At 43.2% G+C, this 20091-nt stretch overlaps 1 protein-coding gene across 2 annotated transcripts in view; it reads right to left on the bottom strand.

Moving 5' to 3' along the window:
• frem2b (FRAS1 related extracellular matrix 2b) overlaps positions 1 to 19993 on the bottom strand; it is an 89737-nt gene extending 69744 nt beyond the window's left edge. For both annotated transcript variants that reach the window (XM_053872277.1, XM_053872278.1), the window contains exons 1-2: positions 14835 to 19993; positions 13773 to 13862 (exon numbers count right to left, since the gene is read on the bottom strand). In XM_053872277.1, coding sequence (XP_053728252.1) covers positions 13773 to 13862; positions 14835 to 19842 — 5098 coding nt within the window. In that variant the 5' untranslated portion in view covers positions 19843 to 19993. The remainder of the gene's footprint in view (positions 1 to 13772; positions 13863 to 14834) is intronic.
• Positions 19994 to 20091: the final 98 nt, after the last annotated feature.

The following is a 20091-nucleotide window of genomic DNA, read 5'->3' as shown; positions in this document are numbered from 1 at the left end:
CTCTCTCTCAGACTCCCCTTCGCTGACATGCATGTTCCTCCCTAATCTGCTGATGATGTGAAAATGAATACACATTTCTTCCCTGTAATGAGGACAGACAGCATCTTGATATCAAAGACAAAGCAGATATCAATTAAACCAACAGCTTCTAAGCTTCATCTCTGATAAAGGAATCTGGCAGCTGGTCCCAACATGGACGGCTTCAAGTTTTGTGTTAATCATGCGCAGCATACACAGACTCTCACGAGCCACGTGTAGCATCAAAACAGAAGCGACTTCACCCTCGACCACCTCCTTAAAAGACACTCAAGCAACATGTCATGATCCTATTTTGCTGAACATAAAACTTCTTCCAAAAGATCACAAATGCACTTTTCATGGAGGAACTCCATCACAGAGATGAGCAGGGCAACGAGTCAGAATCTTGACATCTTGAGTCACTCTGGCAAAAGCTGACTTGAGCTACAGTGAAAATGCAAATTCAACACAGCTGTTCAGTGATTTCATGAGTCAGAATAGCTTCCTGGCTCGCATGCATGAGTCAGAGAGGCTCACTGAGGATATAACACCACAAGGTGTCAATCTATATGCTGTGAAGAGACAGGATTCGGTGTATCCATCAGCCTCTTCCTGTCTAGTATCTTAAGTCATTGGGGAACGTGTGATTCATCTATCTTCCAGGACACAGTATCACATCCAACCATTAGGTTCAGGACGTCGAGGACTTATATATTCATTTTTTTATTTATTCATTAGTTTGTGAGTCTGTAGTTCTGTTCTGCTGTTATCTAGATTGTCTCTTGCTGTCCAGATTTTCAGTTAAAATAAGAGAAACTGCTTCCTTGGCACTTTGAGTCTAAGACATTTGATTGACAGATCCATGAGTTTGTAGACCATACTGACTCACAAGAAGTACCAGACTTGCTTTCTTACTCTAAAATGAGCCAATGTGACCCATACCATGATGAATGCTTTATTGTCATAGAACTCCTGTCCGACAAGACATAACAGACAAGACTTAACAGGGAGGACAGAAGTAGCGATCATAGTGAGAATAGAGTTGAAATGAATCGAGCTGGAATTAAAACTATTAAAATTAAAGAGCAGATCATGACAGTGTAACCTAAAACTTGCGTGGCCAAATGCACTGCTAGTATTGGCTCCTAGTTACGGGAAGACCATCTCAATTCCTGGCTACAGAGGGTGACAGTCGGGGGGACACCCTGGAAAGAACACATTCTGTTGTTGAGAGGAAACCGGAGTGCCTGGAGAAAACCCAAGCAAATTTGTAAAGGGAGAAAATGCCACTTCTTTCCCAACAACTCTTCCTGACTCCAGTTTTTGAATGTCGAACTAAAGAGGGACCTTCTTTTCCTCTTACATCAGAATTAAAACAACCCTGGAACGCCACAGAAGCACCTACTATTGAACTTGGCTTAATTGATTCCATTTTCAATAAACTTAATTATGTCTTTGTGAGCAATTTGTTTGTCGAAAGCAAAGGGGATGGTCAACAAAATAAAATTATAAAGTAGTTAGTTAGACATTAGTCTGTTTTTTATTACTTGAAAAAGTCACAAAATTATCCTGACCTTTTCAAATAGCATCTTATTGTTTGTTAAACATAACAGTTAATTACATTTTTAAACATTTCTTTTGCTGGAAAACAGTGAAACTCTGTAGATTATACCACTAACTCTAACAAATAAAATGTTATTTACCCAAGAAAACATCTCAACCTGGTGTACTTTCACTACTACTTTCCTTCCTATACGCAGCCGTTAAACAGGACAAAGTAAATTTGTAAAACAAAAACTGTGTTTAAAAAAGATAGGAAACTATCATTCAAATTTTCTATATAAAATCTATTCCAAACACAATCGCGTGAAAGGTAAATAAATAACAAAAACTGACAAAATTAAATTGGAAATTTGACAAACACATACTTGAAAATCCAAATTTAATTAAAGAGAAAACAAGAAAATAGCAGCATTTTTATCAATAAGAGAGTTTGTAGGAAAAGTAACAGCAAACACAGTATGGTCCATCTGTTGACTCTCCTCCAGAGGTGACCTCAACTAGTCATTTCTTTTGTCCCCGGCAAATGATGCAAAATATACAAAAAAAAAAATTCTCATTTACAATTCTTGAACAAGTCATCACTTTTTCGAGATGAAAAAACCTCAACTGAGTTTTGTCCAGATTTTCGAAATGCTAGACTGCAATGTTTAATTAAACTGGGAAGCGAAGACACTGTTTGTAGTCAATGCAGCTTCCGCTGGAATCGCCTCACATGCACATCTACTCAGTCGTGCAAAAAGTTTCTGATTTTCTGGGAGAAGGACCAGTTTGTTTTTTGGCATGATCAAATCTGGAATCTCCAAAAAGTGTTCTCCACTCACAACAGCAGCAAAAAATGGACCTTGGAGGGCTCATGACAGTCCCCCACAGTATCCAGTGGGTGATGATCCAGAGGTGGGATACAATTTAATGGCAATTCAGTGCCTTTATAGTTTATGAAGTTCATAATGCACCCATGAGGACGCTGCATTGTTCTGCTACGTGAAGAAGGGGTTCAATTTTCTAGTCAATTCTGGGGTGAGCGCAGATGTCCCTCGTAATTTGACAATTAGTCCAGCTATACAAGAGTCCCACTTATGTCACAAGCTTGTGAAATATCTTCAAACTCGAAGCACATTGGAGAAAATAAGAATTCTTTCTATCAAAGGCTGCAGACCTCTGCAGATAGTTGGTACACATCCTCAGCCCTGCTGTCAGGGGAGAGACGGCGAGCAGCTCCGGTCCGCTGCTGAGATTTGGAAGCAAGAACGCATTATCCACAGTGATTTTGCAAAAATGGAGCAAAGGCTGTGAGGAGAGAGATGTCACTGCCACGTCTGAATCGCAGCTGCTGCTGCTTCCAGGACGACTCTCAATCCTGACATGGCCAAACATCCAACCAGACGAAGACAGAGGCTTCATAGAGTGGTCGTCTAGACTGGTGCTGAGATACGGATCTATATGTTAATATCCATTCAACCAGAAGACAGGGGCCAAAAGAAAATACATCGATCAGTGGAGGGGAAATCAAATTCAATTTCACCAGATAAATAATAAAAACATTGATCCATAAATTAATAACAAACCTTTGATGTGCTTTATTTGCCTTTCAGCTCGACTGAAAAAACGAAACCATGCTCATCGGCATAACGGTACAGTACAGTTGGTGTAGATGATGATGACTCTATTCTGTTTTTGCCAGCCCAATGATCACATGTGCAAAACTCTGCCAATGTTGGAGTCAGTGAATCGGATTCATGAATCATGTTAAAGAACATTTTGGCGTTAAATATTTGGACAGCTCGAATAATAAACACTTAAGAAAAAAGTCCCTTCCAGGACCAATCGCAACGCTGTATTTTTTGGCTGAGGTAAAGGGTGTTTCCTTATTTTAAACCAACACAATTTTACAATTTTAGAAAAACAAGAAGAGAGGAAAGCTCTTTCTTGTAAAGACGTATAGACATTATTTTGAGTCAGCGATGACCAAACAGCTGATGGCTGCAAGTAAGTGAGTTTAACTCTTGAGTTACAATTCTAATGACTGTCTTCAAGTGAAACCCTGAGGAAAGAATTCTTCCTCTTCAGTCAGCCTCGGTTCTGCTACAATGATATCCAAAGGTTGGTATGAGGACGGGAACATCTTCCCGCGAACAAGCCTGGACCTGGAGTTTTCTACGCTGGTGGGAATTCATCTGGCCTCTTTGGTCCCAGCTGTGCTCGCTGACTTCACACCACATTAAAAGCAGCTAATGCAGGTAATGAAGCAGAGATTCTCTGTATCAATGCTGTGAATGTTAAACTCTCATCTCCATGATAAATTACATCTGAAAGCAGTTGGCGAACTCGCTTCAAAGCACTCGCTCAATGTGAAACTTAAATACGTTTCTGATGAAAGGTTGAGTCATTGATTCTCACGTATGCTTCATCGTCGCACCTTTATACAAATTAATATTGAACTCGCTTTCATCTACATGTATACTTTTTCATGATAGCATGGGTAGCTGTCGTCCCCTAAGATCTCAGTCGGGTAGTGTTCTATCGACACCCATGATCCTGAGCAGTGGTTCTATGCATTGAACTTTTGGCTCCACCTCCAGACCACACCATTGTTCAACCAAGAGGAGCGCTGCCGAATGCCTCTACCCAGGCCACAAAATACTGAACTAATGGTGCAAACTCCTGTGAACCATCTTCTAATTCTGGCCTCTTCCCAAACCACATGACCATTGTCATGTCTTTTTTAATAAACTACCATTAACCTTCTACCTCTGTAAAGTCTCAGAACCAGATATAGCTGACCCTTCTGACTTCAACTAGGGAACTGGATGGTTCACGCACTGAACGAAAATGTTCACTCTTATTGTTCGTCAACAGAAATGTGACATGCCTTTATTTATTAACCACATCGAGCAAATATGACGTTGTTTTGGTTCAACTTCCTGGTCACAATGCGAACACAATAATTTCCAGGCTGAGAGAAAACATTTAAGTGTTCAGATAGTGAGAAAAACCAGCAGATGATAATGTTCCAGCTGCACCAGAAAAACCATCCAATAACATTTATCCAACAGACAGAGGAGTGGAAGCCCGAGCACGGAGAAATGAGAACGTGTTGAACACAGCATCAATAAACCTTCAAGCATCTTGTTTCAGCCTTGTAATAGGGACGGTCGCTGTTTTTCATCTTCGTCTCCAGAGATCGTTTCACGTGCTGAATTACAATAAACGCATCATGTTGATGAGCACATTTGTTTGCTAAACCACAGGGGGCCCAGAGGATTTGCGTCTGTGGTCGGCAGCATAGTAAATCACCGAGAGAAATCACCTTCTCACGCTGAATGGCGATAACTACTGTGTAATCTGAGCCACAAATGCAGAGCAGTGTGGAATTACAGTCGCAGGAGACGGAGGACTCTCCGGTGATGGAGCTAAATCTTCTCCTTGGAAGGAGCTGTGGCCCGAGGATCGCTCTGTCATCGACACCCCGAGGCTGCATCACAGAAGCGGGACACGCTGGACCAGCCGTGTGATTCACAGGAAGACTGGCTGACGCACATCACAGCCTCCTGGGACGGAGGGATCCTATTGTCCGGAAGTGACATTCAGTGGAGGACGAAAGCGTAGTCATCATGGAGAGCTAGGCATCGAATCTTCGCAGCAACAGGGTTGTGGGTTTGAATCCAACTGAAGTTTCCTGGGCACTCTGGTTTGCTCCCACAAAGCAAAAAGGTGTTATATGCCGACTCTAAATTTCCATAGTTATGAGTGGCAATCTGTCTCCAAGTAAACTGTGATGGTGTCCCGCCTCTCACCCCAAGCAACTAGGATACACTCAGAATACTTTTCTGTTGTTACACTGTAATAAACTCCTTCAATTGTTTTTTTTTTTCCCAGATGTTCGAATGTCTAAAAGATTGTCATCCAGATGGAACATATCTTGTTACTCACATAAAACACTGATTTTGTCACACTATATTTGACTTTTATTTGTGACAGGAAAGAACAAGATCAGAGATGAGGGTCACAGCTCATGTTCCAAATAAAGTTGTGGGGAGAAGATGGGTCAGGAGAAACAATGAGGTTGTTCATTTCAGAGGAATAAAAAAGTATGCTTCTAAAATCCAGAAATTTTACATGGACACTTTTATCATAATTTTAATAAGATGCAATAACGAGATAAGAAAATCATGTTTTTTGAAAGTAATACTTTTAGTTTCTGCATGTATGAATTGTCTTCAATCGCCTTAATTAACTTCCCCATAATCTTCACTGTTCCCCATAAGCTACCCTCAGTTTATCATGGGATAATTTGATCACCCTAATATTGCAGCACCTGCTCACTGTTCCTCCTAAAGCCCCAGCGATAAATGAATTCCATGAATCTCTCCTGAACTCACATGTACGTTCCTGCCCTGCCTCAAAGCTGATTATCCCCGTTAGAGATATGATCCTGAGGATCCAGGATTTACGTGGAAAACTAGCTGAACCTTCATTGGATCCTAGGTTCAACAGTGTCCTTAACTTGAGAGAGAGCGAGATAACAACACAAGGAAAGCGAGGAGAAGCACTCTTCAAGGTTTCAGGGCTACTGAGTGAAGAAATATGTTCTGTTTGACAGTTTGAGTACAGATCTGAATTATTGATTTCCAGCTGCCTTTGCGTACTAAACAACCCGCACCATTCAAGTGAAACAGTCCCAAGGAAAAAAAAAAGGACTTTTGACCTTCACACATTTCTACCAATGACATCTGTTGGCTTGTCTTTCGCCCAGGAAAGAGGTGGAAGTGGAATGGAAAACAAGGGACACAACAGCCTGTCTGTCAGTCGGAACATCCCTGATGATGATGGACGCGCTGCAGGCAGACAGGGAATCTGCTCCACAAACAACTGGCTGGGAATGCCATGTCTTGTGCGTGTGTGCTCAGGTAAGCTCACCTGAAAGCTTCCAAATCCTCAGCAGACAAGAGGAGTGCTGGACTCCCCAGAAACAGGGCAATTAACTCTAACTGAGAGTGACAGCAGCAGCCCAGCACCCTTCACAAACACAGGACACTCTTTAAACCTTAAAAAAAAAGCCTGCTGGTCAAAACCTGAGAGACTTTTCTTCACAATACTGCCTTGTATTTGGCCTGACAAGCAGGTTTTCCTTACTTTCTCCCATTGTTCATCCAGATTTATCAAGTTATGTTATGCTATTTGCCTTTTATGAAACAACTTTTCCTCTTCTTTAATACTTAAATAATTCCATCTGAAATAGGAAGACATGTTTTAACTGATTTTAGGTTGCAAGGATATGCTCTATGAAAGAAGCCAGATTCCTCTCCTTTGGTGGTGCCCTACGGTGCTCCAAGGAAGCATACTGACTCATGGATGTGTCCCAAGGCCTCCTCCCAGTATCGCCAAAACAGCCCATGAGGGTGGCCTTCGGGACACATCCTATATATTTCTTTGGTTCCACTCTGAGTGCCTCCGAAATGACCTCTGTGTGACTCCAGACACCCAGGGGAGAAAACTCAGTCACTGAACCTGTAATCTTGTTCTGTGGGTCACTTCTGAAACCTCAAGACCACAGCTGGGAAACACTTCTATTTCCTGAGTTATCTTTCAAATTTTATAGTTCATTGAGGAGGAAAATTTGGAAAGGGAAGCATTCTCTTATCAAAGTCTTCTCAGAGAAAATCAGTATTGGCTCTCGACTCTGCCCCAAACCCACTCCAGATATTCCTCTGATGCTAGGATTGCTGAGGGCGTGATTAAGTCATGAAAATACAAAGAAAGAGGGGCAATAGGTTCGTGACGGGGCTGCGAATATTTCGGGAGAACAAGAATATTTAAAACAGTTTCTGTAGCTCAGCATTGTTGAGATGTGAAGGTCAGCAGATAGATCTTCCATGACTATAAAAGCTTTTCTCTCCTCATGCAGGAGTCCAAAAAAAAAGAATGATGGGGTTCCTTTTCAAAACTGATGTCTCAAAATAAAACTATTTTCTGCTGGCAATTTCAGACCTGGTTGAAAACACACCGGCTGTCGATGGCACAGATATGGCCTCGACATCCACCGATTGTATCTAGTTGATGCATTGCTTTAATTTGCAGACTGCACCGAGTGGCTGTTAAACAGGCACCTTCAGATCCAGGTTTCAATGCAAGCCTATTTACGAAAATACCTGAAACCATGAGGCTCGAATGTGAAAAACAAACACACATTTCTCAATTAGAAAATCCTTAATTGGTCCCCCAGGTGGATATCAAAGTGTGGGGAGGGGGAACACAGGAAAACAACCAGGCGTGAAACAAAGACTGCTAGTTAGGCCTGGAGTAAACTGAGCCTCAAAATGACATTCGTGGCTGAAGCTCGACAGAAACAGCCTTTCACGAACATAGATCCCAACATTCCTCCGTCTTCAAAAAGACATTTGATCCATACATGACTGCAATTTCTCTGTCGCCAAGTGAAATTTGGCTCCAACTCCAGACACCAGCAAACGACTGTGAGTAATTCCAGTCCTCTGTGATGCATTCGCTGCTTTGACAACCTTGAAGAATTATGTGACACACCAGCAGCTCCAACAAAATAACTCCCGTCACCTCAGAGGAGAAAACCCTAACTTCAGCGGCAGGACTCAGCCGACTGCTTTATTTGTTGATGAATAAATTGGGGAGGAAAAAAAGCCCATAAACTCCCCAAATTAGCCGTCATCAGGAAGTCGGTAACCACCACTAAATATATTAGAGTGCTTTTAGCGTTCCACCTCATCAGGATTAAGAGGAGCTGAGATTTTGTCATTAATTATTTTCCTTTGAGATGGACTAATTAAAAATAATAAGTATTTTGGGATGGTGCCTAATAGCCCTGTTTTTATTTGTGGAGAAAAAGCCTGTCTGGTGTTTTTATGCAGCCCAGTTAATTAACCAAAATTCCCTTCAAGTTTAGATCACATAAGCGTAATCCCCACAGCTGCGGTTCTATCCTGCTAAAAATGCTAATTTATTTGTGATTCAAGGTCATTAATAATGCTAATGAAGAATTATGCAAGAGTTCAAGAAACAGGAGGTCGTGTGAAGGTTGGACTTGAAATGCAGGATTAGTTGGTTTGTCCATCTGGATCTCTAGTTAAGGATGGTGGCAATTCTTCAGAATGTTGGCCTGCTGCTGGAAGATCTGGATTCATGTGAGCAGGCACTATAGTAGCCGTGACAAATGAAGTGGTCCAGGGCCACATCTACAACTAGGTCGATTTATTCACAATGTTGCATCCATACACATACATACACAGGAACGGGGAGATGAAAACCTTGAGCATCTACCTTTCGACGTGTCCTTTTGAAAAATGTATACATCACACAAGAAAAACGATTCTGGTTATAGCAATTCAACAAAGTCGGTGACGTTTTGAAAGTGATGTGAATTCTTGAATATAATGAATCAAAAGAGTTGGTCTTCAACAATCATATATTGTAACATATTGTCAATATTTCCATTTTTAAGAGTTTCTTATTTAATTTTCTTTTATTTCATGTTTGTCACCATTATTTATTTCTGCTGTGTTCTATTTGTAATACTTTTTCCCAATCATATTTCATGGTATGCAATGTTTTTCCTCTACATATTGTATTACTTAACTTTCTAACAGTAGAGTAATTTTGACTAAATGTTTCCACAGTTTTTATTTATTTAATTATTCATTCATTTACATATATTATTATTATTATTATTATTATTATTATCATTATTATTATTATTATTATTATTATTATTATTATTATTACCCCCTGACAATCAGATAGCTGTTTTCATCTCATATTTTGAGCTCGTAATGTTTAGGTGAAATGTTTTCAGTTTACTTGTCAGAGCCGGCATATAACCTGATTGGTTTCCAGTAAGATACAGAGTGGAATTAAAAGAACAAAGTGGAGCAGAGAATGGTGTTGGATTTTATGAATGGAGCAACTTATCCAGATTTGAAAAACATTTCCACACCAAATTTCAAGATCTATATAATAGTCCGTTCTGCTTGCTCACAGTTGCACTGCCTGAAGTCTGGGTTAGGTCACGTTAATATATACTGAACATAAGTATTCACCTCCGGAAGCCTCACTGCTGGCCTCGTGAGTCAAACTCTCTGACAAAAGAAGAAGGTGGATAGATGGATATTCACCTCACTAGTGCAACCACTTCACATTAAACTCCATGAGAAGTCAAGTTGCAACTGTATAGAGGCAAAGACATTTCCATCAAGTTGAGAAGAAAAGCTTTTCCATTTGTCTACCTTTTCTGTTTGCTGAAGGACACAAGGGTTTGACTACCTGTTGAGACGTGCAATAAAAAAGGCAAGTGTTGTATTCATTATACAAAGTTTGAGGACTGGAATTACAGTGGAAAGTGCATACAGACTCACATGGGAGGTGATAATCTACTCAACTCCATCTATGCTGGAACAAACAAATGCAAAACATATTCACATCTCTGGTTCACTCCAGCTGTTGGCACAAAGACCACACATCACAATGGACACTGGCGGTATTGAGAGAGAAACCTTTTATCGTGCACAACTCCTGTTGGTGACTTTCCCAGTGAACCTGAAGTGAGAAGGAGACTGTTTTCCAGCGCCGAACATGACAGAGTGCAGCTGTGTGCCAGTTTGAACCTCTCAGCTCCTCCCCAGCACAACTGTTCAAAGAGCTGGAGGCTCCGTCGGGGGAATTAAAGCAGCCACCAGCGCCGCTTAAATCTTATTAAAAAAATATTCACCGGCTCCCCAACAAGCTGCAGTGCAGCTTGTGTTCAATGTGCCAGCCCAAAAATGACTCTTCGTCAACTTCCAAAGCACTTTAAACACTGCTTTGAACGGCAATTCTCATTTCAGGCATCACCGTATAATGATGAATGTACGAGAAAAACGGCCATCAAAACTAAACATGCTCTTTTGAAACCACGTCACTTCTCGGAGCAATAAAAAATACTGTGTACATGCGGAAATGCAAATTGGATTGCCCCTTTTATAAACAGGAGACAAAAGGGATGGATCCTCAGTGGAGGCAACAGCTGAACGAAGGGCTCTTCAGCTCAGGTGAAAGCAGTCATGCCTAATCCACCTGTTGCCACCAGGCTGCTCGTCTTTTACTCAACTATGACAACGGATTACAAACCAAGCGATGAGATTGTGTGTTCAGGGGCCCGCTGAAGTGCTTGTGGGAACGGGGGGCCCCTATTTATAGAGGCCTTTTGTGCTCCTTCATCACCGCAGACTGGTGGCAAAAAGACACCACTGTCAGAGACGGTGATTTTGCTAATCAACAACAGCGGCGTGATTGCTCACATTATTCATGAGGGCTGCTTCTGATTACACTGCCACCCTGGAAAGAAGTCCGTGCTAATCGTTGCACTAATTGCTGGCTTGCTCAATCAGTCATTATTGTCTGAAACAAGGGAGGGGGGAAACGGTGTCCTGTCATGGACCGGCTCCTATTTGGTTCTGCATGTGACATTGCACATGGAAGTGTAGGTCCTAACACAAACGCATTCAACCGGCGCCTATTATGATTCCTGCGTCTTCACGCTTTGTAGCACTAGCGCTAGTCTGTCTGTGCAGATCCAACGTACCGCTCTGTCAGCAGAGTACATGGACATACTCATTCACATTAGTGCTCTAACTCTCTTTATTAAGAAAAATGCAAAAGCTAAGTACAGCTATCCTGTCAGACTGCAGGGTAGGGGGACTCAATCTGAGCTCATAGTACACGCTTTGAGAGGATGAATTCATTCTTATCTTGAGCAAATGATGCAGACTAAAATTTGGTCAGAAGTGAGACTAGTGTAATTGGCATTACGCCAAAAGACAACAGGAGGAAAAGAACATTAAATGTAACTTCAATTTCGCTACTTCAGTACTACCATAGGAAAGTGTAATGACTAATCACATTATATGCTTAAAATATGTCATTTGTTTCCATATATTCTTCGATTGTTATACATATTATTTACATATTCTCAATATATTAATAAATTGGTGGAAACAATATCACACAAAGGCAGTTTTATTTTCTTGTTTCTCTTGTTCTTGTTCTCGTTTTGTTTGGAGGGTCAAAAAGATACTGTTAAAATATGCATCACCCCTTGGACAAATCCAATTTAAAAGGGGAATAAAGACCTAAAAAATAAGTAATGATGTTCTGTTTAGAATTTCACAAGAAATGAATGATGAAAAACAAATATTTTGTAGTTTTGCTCATTAGGGCCATATAAATACAGGCAAAGGGTGCATGTGAACCTACCCCGTGCCTTATGGAATACTGCAATGTGATGTTCATGCAGATGTTAGGACAAACCTAGTTTTAAACATAGGTCTAAAGAATAAGTTTCCTTTTAACAAGTTACATGATCTGCAACACGCCACCCAGGACAAAAACACGACGGACGGAACAGGCTTGATGGAAAGAAATCTCCACAGAATAAGTGTTTTTGGCTCTCTCCACTACAAAGGCTCAGTGGATTAAGTGTGCTTCTCAGATGGCCATGCCATCTTCAGTCGCAGTGGACAGTTTGGTGGACATGACCCATCACATTTAAGGAAAAAAAACGACTTACTGTATGCTAAAACTTTTCTGCTGACATTGAGGGAACATGTAACAAAACCCATATAAACACCTTTAGGGATCAGTAAAACAGCACTTTATGTTATGTCCACAACATGAATAAGAACATAGCTGAGGGAGGGATCGGGAAACAACACATGGTTATGGGTTGGGATAATGAAAAAACGAAGAATAGAGAGTTCTAAAAATAATTCAACAGTAGCTTCAAATTAATATTTGAAGCTACTCAATAGATTTGACCCGAAAACAAATAGCACCTCTTTAAAACAATGTGTTTCAACAGTGGGTTGGCATTAGCAACCTTGTAGCAACATGAAGCAAGAACAGCTATTCAAGCTACAGCACAATTTAACCAAGTCCCAAGGCACAACAACCAAACATGTTCCTCTGTTTCCTAATACAATATAAATAATGACGACATAATCTCACAATATATTTATTCTCACTCAGTTCCTTTGCAAAAACCTCTCCATCACTGTCAAGAAACCCCCGATGCTACTGTGTCCGCTGTCACCAGTTGCTTGCGAACGCCTTCTCAGACACATAATTTCAGCCCAAATTAATACAGACAGAACAAAAACATCGGCACTGAAAGCATAGCAAAAGTGCTATCATGCAGTCTGGAGAAAATTGCATGTATTTTGTGAAAACACTTGACTATAATGACCTATTATTTGCAGAAAATATTTAACGAGGTTATTAAGTGAAAGTAGATCAATTCCTACAACACACCTGAAGAACACACGGCGGTGGAAAACATACTGGCTCCAAAAACCAGTAAATTGAGGGCTAACCAGAAAACCTGACTCACCAAATTTGGTCCAAACCATAGAAATTATATCGAATATATATAGAATTCACTACACATTTGTAACTAGAGTGCCAACCATGTCTCTGAGAAAGTTACCATTCTCCTGTACACTTGACTTCCTTTCAGTCCTTCAGGTAAGACAAAGAAACTTAAACACAAGCCAAAATTGATAACTTCATCCAACAAAGGAGGACTGATTCTCTTCCAAGCAACCACAAACAAGTGAGTCTGTGTGGATTCTATCATCTTTGCCAGGTTGTAAGCAGCTTAAATGCCTTGCTCAAGGACACACCTTCTGATATAGAGCCAATAAAGAATGATTCCTCATGGGGATAACTCTATGTACCCCCAGCATGCTGCCAAGTGAATCAGTAAAGTCATTTTAAAAGCTCAAACAAAGAGAAAATTGGGTGTGATTCCCTCAACCATCAAAATTTCCAGCAATTTATCACATATTTTATTAGACACTTGCTGATTAGGGTTTTCACCACATGTAGCATGGCAGTGAAGCTAGGTGGTCAAATGAGAGCTGCCACAGCAAAGATGAAATATCATATGATCGAATGAATTAAAACAAAGTGGAAACATGGGAACAACGGATAATGCATAACACATCATGGAGGTGGACATGAACATGACGGTTTTCGCTGTGTTATTCGTGGAAAAATCCCCCCCAAGAAACCTCATGATGACTGAAGTCCTTTGCGTTACAAGATGATGATGAAAGTGCGAACCACACATGCTGCAGAAACCATTCCAGACCTTGCGCTATATAGGGGTCAACCATCGTAAGGCAACTTACCACTGTCCTCAATGGAGAAGTGGAAGATGTCACTGGTAGCATTGGCACCACTTTTCAGGACGTAGCAGACGCTCATGTCATCAATATCCGCTGAAACAGAGATGTGTTTGTGTCAATATGGCCTGGTGTTTATAGCATACTCAGATCATATATATTCAAAGACTTTGAATTTGACCTTGCAAAGTTGCATTTGTTGATCAGGAATTTTGAGCGGTTGTTAAATCGACGCAATGACAGCACTGTGTGCTGCATTGTGCAGGAGGATATGAGGGGACCGTTCTGGGCAACAGGAGCTTTAAATCTGTTTGACTCAGGAATGACACTGAACATAAAAAATTGCTTGATTCTCAGGGCTCTTTCGCAAGGGCCTTGTTTGTCATCCTGATAGCACGTTGCCAAACAAGACACTTTTTCAGAGGCTGCGATCAGAGAGATTGTGAAGTTTAATGTCCTCACTGTTGTCAATGTTTAATGTCAAAACACTTCCCTTTAGAGAAATCGATGCATTAAAGTGCCACAATTTTTCAAATGCCCAAGAGATTGTGTCTTTATTTACTGTCTGTTTACTCTAGTGAAGCCTCTTGAAATACTGAATGGGCCTCAGGAGAATCGCATCTCAGTATATGCTATGATGCTGACTGTATATTGATGCCGCAGCTGTGATAGGTAGGATTCAGCAGCGGTCAGGGCTCTCCGTCTGACACATTCAAACCTGCCAATTATCTACAGAAACCTTGCGGCTTCTGTATGAAAATATCACTCTGATAATGAGCAGATCATTTATCCCTCAAAGAGAAATGTATGAGTCTGAGTTCTAGCAAGCCTGAGGCGCTGCCATATTTCATTTCAGTAAATGATCAGCCTTGTGTGTGTGAAAATAAAAACATTTATGGTTGAAGTGAGCATTCCTCAAGAACCAGAGGAGAGTAAATTTAGCAAGCAGTGTGAATGTAAAACGAGTGTGGCTCCAATACTGCTGAGATGTACGAATCTCTGCGGCACATTAATTTCAACGAGTTAAACAATATTGCAAGGCTGATAGAAATCCTGCCGCACTCTTACCTTGTGTGAAGGTGCTGATTGTTGCATTTCCTCTGGCCAAGTTGATCAGGTAGCCGTGCACTGGAGCCGCGGTGATCCGGAAGATTACGGACCCCTGGATGCTGTCTCTGTCCTCCGCCTTGAGAGTCTTGCTGGTGATTACAAAGCCAAGGTGACCCGTATCTAGCACCCTCAACGTTGGGGCACCCTTGTTAACAACTATCTGTGGCACTCCATTATCCAGCGGGAGCACGGTAATCTTCATCACTTGGGGCCTACGGGTTTCAAACACTGTATTTGGGAAGACGTAAAAGTCAGTGTGTGTTCCGTCTGTGACAGTGAAGGAGAAACTGTCCTCCGCGCTCTCGGTGCCATCATGCCTGTAGCTGATCAAGTTCTCATTCAGGTCCTGCTTTGTGAAGGAGGTGACAGGGCGGGTGTTGTTGAAGAGCAGGCGACCATGAACAGGAATTTGAGTGACCGTGAACTTCAGGAGGCGGTCAACAGTGTCTCTGTCTTCAACTGTTAGCTCAAAAGGAGTGATGAGCTTGTTTTCTCCCTCCGTCACCACCAGGCCGTGCACCCTCACCACGGGCTTTTTATTGTCTACTCCGGCGATAGAGATGCGGAAAGTGCGGAAGACTGGGTTGTACCCATCAGTCACTTCAAATTCAAAGCTATCCATCTTTGCTTCGTCGTCCGCAGTGTGTATATAGTAGATCTTGCTGCCTGCCAGCTGGAGCTGTGAGAAGGAGGAAATGGGCATCCCAGGGGTGTCTGTGCACTCCAGGTGTCCCCTCATAGGTGCCCGTGTGATAGTAAACACCAAGTGTTCATCTGGGCTGTTCAGATCGCTAGTGCTGAGCAGATCTGTAGTCAGAGTCACACGGCCGCCCTCTTTGAGAGATACCCCTTTGCTGATGACATCCGGGAAAACCATGTCAATCCCATCCACTGTGACGTAAAAGTATCTGTCGATCAAAGGGTTGATTCCATCGGTCACATCAAACTTGACAAGGTCCCGGACTCCCTCCTGTCCGTTATGCATGTACATGATGAAACCCTGGTCTATGTCCTGCTGGGTGAAGTTCATACCGACGGTAATGTTTTGCAGCGACCCGGTCGGCGTCGTTTTTTGCAAATACCCTTGACTTGGCCCATAGCGAATGATATAAGTTAGCCCGCTATCTTCCGAGTCCAGATCGGTGGCTTTTAAAATGTTGCTGTTTATCACTTTCACCTCCCCCACCTCAATGTCAAGGCCGTCATTGATTATCATCCTCGGGGTTTCGTCGTCCACGGGGATGATCATCACCATGACTGTTTTCTCCACGCTGAACTTTCCATCTGTGAGGACGATATCAAAGCTGTCCTCCGTGGTCTCTGAGTCATCGTGCTCATATACGATGCTGGAAGCCTCCCGGATCTGATCCAAGGTGAAGTTTGAGACCTGGATGGTGCCCGTTGTGAGCTGATTGAGGATAAATCCATGCCTCGGAGGCTTAGTGATAATAAAAGTCAGATGATCTGAGGGGAGATCTGCATCAGCGCCGTTCAAAATAGGAGTGTCAATGACTATGTTCATGCCCTCCATAACCACAAACTCTCTCATGTAAATCTCGGGCTTCTCATCATTAGAGGGGATTATGGAGATGGGAAAAAAGTGCCTTTCAGAGAAATTGATGCCGTCAGAGCATCTGAATGTAAACCTGTCCTCCACCGGCTCCACGCCTTTGTGAATGCTTTGAACATAATAAATATGATTTAGTCTGATGTCCTTGATGGTGAAAGCACTAATAGCAGTTCCAGATCTGGATTTCTCTGATCCTGGCGCAGGGGAGATATTTTCCACATAACCTGACGTCGGCTGAACGATAATGGTGCAAAGCAAGTCCTCATACGGGGTGTCGACATCGTTGGCGCTTATGTGACCAATCTGGATGGCGTTTTTCTCGCCCTCCGCGACGGTGAATTGCGGCCCCACGAAGACCTCGGGAGCCTGGCTGTCTAGAGGAAGAATGGTGACGTGAACTCTGACTCCAGTGATCTTATTACCACCGACGGTCCACTCATCTGACATGTCAGTCAGTGTGAGATTAAAAAAGTCCTCCTTTGTGGAAATGCCGATTTCTCCGCTTGTGTGCGTGTACACCACGTGGCCGTTGATGACGTCCGCTTGGGTGAACAAATCCGACGGAACACCTTTAACCAGAATCTCTCCCAGCGAAGGCGCGTCTTCGACGATGAACGTCAATCTAAGGTCATCCGTGTCTTCGTCTCTACCCTGAATAACATTGCTTGTTATTTCGGTCGCCCCATTTTCCAGAACATCTATATATGATCCGATCGTACCGGCCGGCAGAGCGATGGTTGGAATCTCGTCATCAACAGGCTTCACGCTAATTCTAATAGCAATTGGGACAACGTGGACCCCATCGCTGACATCAATGTGTATTGAATCTACTGTCGACTCATCTCCATTGTGGATGTAAGAGATTCTATTACTTTCGATATCCTCAAGTCGAAAGCTGTCTCCTCTTGACATGTCGGAGAATGAGAACTGAATTCTGCCATGCAAAGGAGGCTGAGAAACGGTGAAGGATATTTGTTTGCTGTCAGTGTCTGTGTCTGTGGTGTGTAGCTCTGCTGATGTGATGACATGCGTGCCTCGCTCAAAGACAGTGAACCCAGAGTTGGTTATTTGAGGGGGCTTATTGTTCACAGGCTTCAGGAATACGGTGAAGACGCCGTCGGCTCTGTTTCCTGAAACATCTTCCACTTTGTATTTAAACTGCAGAACACGGCTCGTGATCCCTAACTCCAAATCAGGTGGTTTGTAAGCTATTTTGTGGTGATTTATCTGCGCCTGGGTGAAAATATGAACCTCAGTGTTTGGATTCTCGGTCAAAACTAGAGCTCCCAGTATGACAGGGTTATTCTCATCCGTGTCGGTCGGGGCCTGGACTACAGTGTACTTTAATTCCCTATCTTCCGAATCCAGGTCAGTGTAGCGGAGGAATTTCTTGCGAAAGTAGGTAAGCTGATACTCGTGTACAGTCATCTGCAAAGTGGTTTCTGGGTGCAGCTCAGGCGGGAGGTCGTCGATGGGCAGAATCTTGATGATAAATGAGCTCTCGCCTGATTGGTTCGGCGGGTCATTATCATCCTGAACTCTAAACACAAACTGATCAATGACGGTGCCGGTGCTGTGGGGCCCAACGTGTTTGTAAAACAGTTTGCCGTCAATAATATCCTGCTGCAGCCACTCCGTCACCACTTTCTCATACACTTCATCCTCTGTGTTAAACTTCCAGGTCGATGGGTCCTCGGGGGCGTCCGACTGTCGCAGCAGCACCTTCCCGATCGCAGAAAAGGGAGGCTGCATGGTGAATTTTATGGTGGAATCCTCTGAGTCAATATCAGCTGCGCTGAGGATGAGCGAGGAGATTGGCATCATCTGGTTTTTGAATAAAACTAAACCAGTGTTGGCGTTGATTATGGGCGGCTCATCATCCATTGGCACGACGGTGATCGGAAAGAGAAATTCCACTTCATGCGCGCCATCTGTCATTCTGAAAATTATATTATCGCTGTATGTGTCGCTGCCATCGTGTTGATAAATGACACCTCCTGTGTTTAGGTCTGCTGGGGTGAAAAATTTCCTTCTGGAGCCAAGAGCAGTTAAGTCTCCGTGCCGCAGGCCGTTAATGACAGTGATTCTCACTTTCTCCAGATTGTCCTCGTCACTGATTTCCAAATTTTGGGAACTAGACAGAGGCCTGGATTGACCTTCATATAATAACTGCCCTGTATTTTTGGTCACCACAGGCGCTAAAGTGTTCATCGGCTTAACAACTACCATGAAAGCGAAGGGGTCTGACACGGCCCCCTCGGTGTCCACCACCTCAAACTCAATCTGGAAAATCCGCTCGGTGTCTGAATCCACAGCAGGGGGTTTGTAGGCAATTTTCAAGTCTTTGAGGTCTCCTTGGTGGAACGAGGTTATTGGCAAGTTCCTATCATCCGTGCTAACAATGTACCCCTCCTCATAGGACATGGGGGACGTGATGTTAAAAACTAACTGGTCAGGATTCGACTCCACATCCTCGGCGGCCAACATGTCAGTGGTGATGGCTGTCATCACAAACTGGTCCACCTCCATCATCATCATAGCCACAAAGCTGGGCTTCGGGGCAGTGTTTTCCTCTCCCTCTCTAATCCTCACTAAAATTTGGAAATGTTCCTGTTTGAGCAAGTTGCCCTCTTTATCGTGCAACTCCAAGAACATGGGGATGTAATCTCTGTTGGGCGACTTCAAAGCAAAAGTGTGCTGATAGCGAATGTTCATTTTAATGAAGGAGTCACAGTCCACCATTGTTCCCAGTCTGCTTTCATCCGCCAGTTTGCCATACCTGGGCAGCGAGCTGCTGCTGGACAAGGAGGCGATCTTGCATTCCTGCGTGCTTCTATCATAGGTGAATTCCAAAATCCGCCTATCAATAGGGTGGCTGGTGCCCAGCAGTCGCTCTACAGTGAGCGGCATGTTTTTGGTCAGCACCTCCAGCTGTGTGAAAACAACTTCCACCTCCACCATGAACGGTATGATGATCGTGTCCGTCTGCGTGTCATACCTGAGTTGCAATTTCACTCGGTCCCTGGGAGGACTCCTGGAGCCGAAGTGGGAGTACTTGACGTCGTTAGGGCCGAATTCACACGGAAACTTTTTGGGCGACAGCGAACCGGGTCGTTGGGAAAGCGGGTCGTTATCCAGGACTGTTATACTGCACCGATCCCCGGGCTGAACTTGGGTGACCAAATCATTGATGGGATCGATAAACACGGATCTTCCAAAAGGCACGCGGATCCCATTGTTGGCGACCAGGATGGTATCCTCAGACAGCTCGGACCTCAGAGCGTATGACAAACCGTAACTGTCAAAAACCGGCGTGAACGCATCACTCATCACAAGCAGCGCGAGTAGAATCCAAGCGGTCCTGTGCAGGTGCGGCGGAGGAATAATCCCAGCCATTTGGAGCGTCGACTCACTCGGACTAACCACAGCGGTCAAAGTTGCGGGGGGACGAAGCAGAGTTGGAGAATGTTGCGCACCCGCTGGCACCAAGGTGCACCATTCTCTCGCAGCAGCAGCTGTTGTCCACTGACGAGCCAAACTTCATACTCCTGCCGTGATGGAGTGAACAAGACCCCGCCTCCTCCCGCCACGATTGGCTGAGGACGGCACAAGAACGTCTTTCAGGTCTTCTCATTGGTCAGATCT

Source organism: Synchiropus splendidus, chromosome 8 (assembly GCF_027744825.2).
Source record: "Synchiropus splendidus isolate RoL2022-P1 chromosome 8, RoL_Sspl_1.0, whole genome shotgun sequence".
Lineage (NCBI taxonomy): Eukaryota > Metazoa > Chordata > Actinopteri > Syngnathiformes > Callionymidae > Synchiropus > Synchiropus splendidus.
Note: the sequence above shows the minus strand (reverse complement) of the source record. Positions and strands in the feature narration are given on the sequence as shown.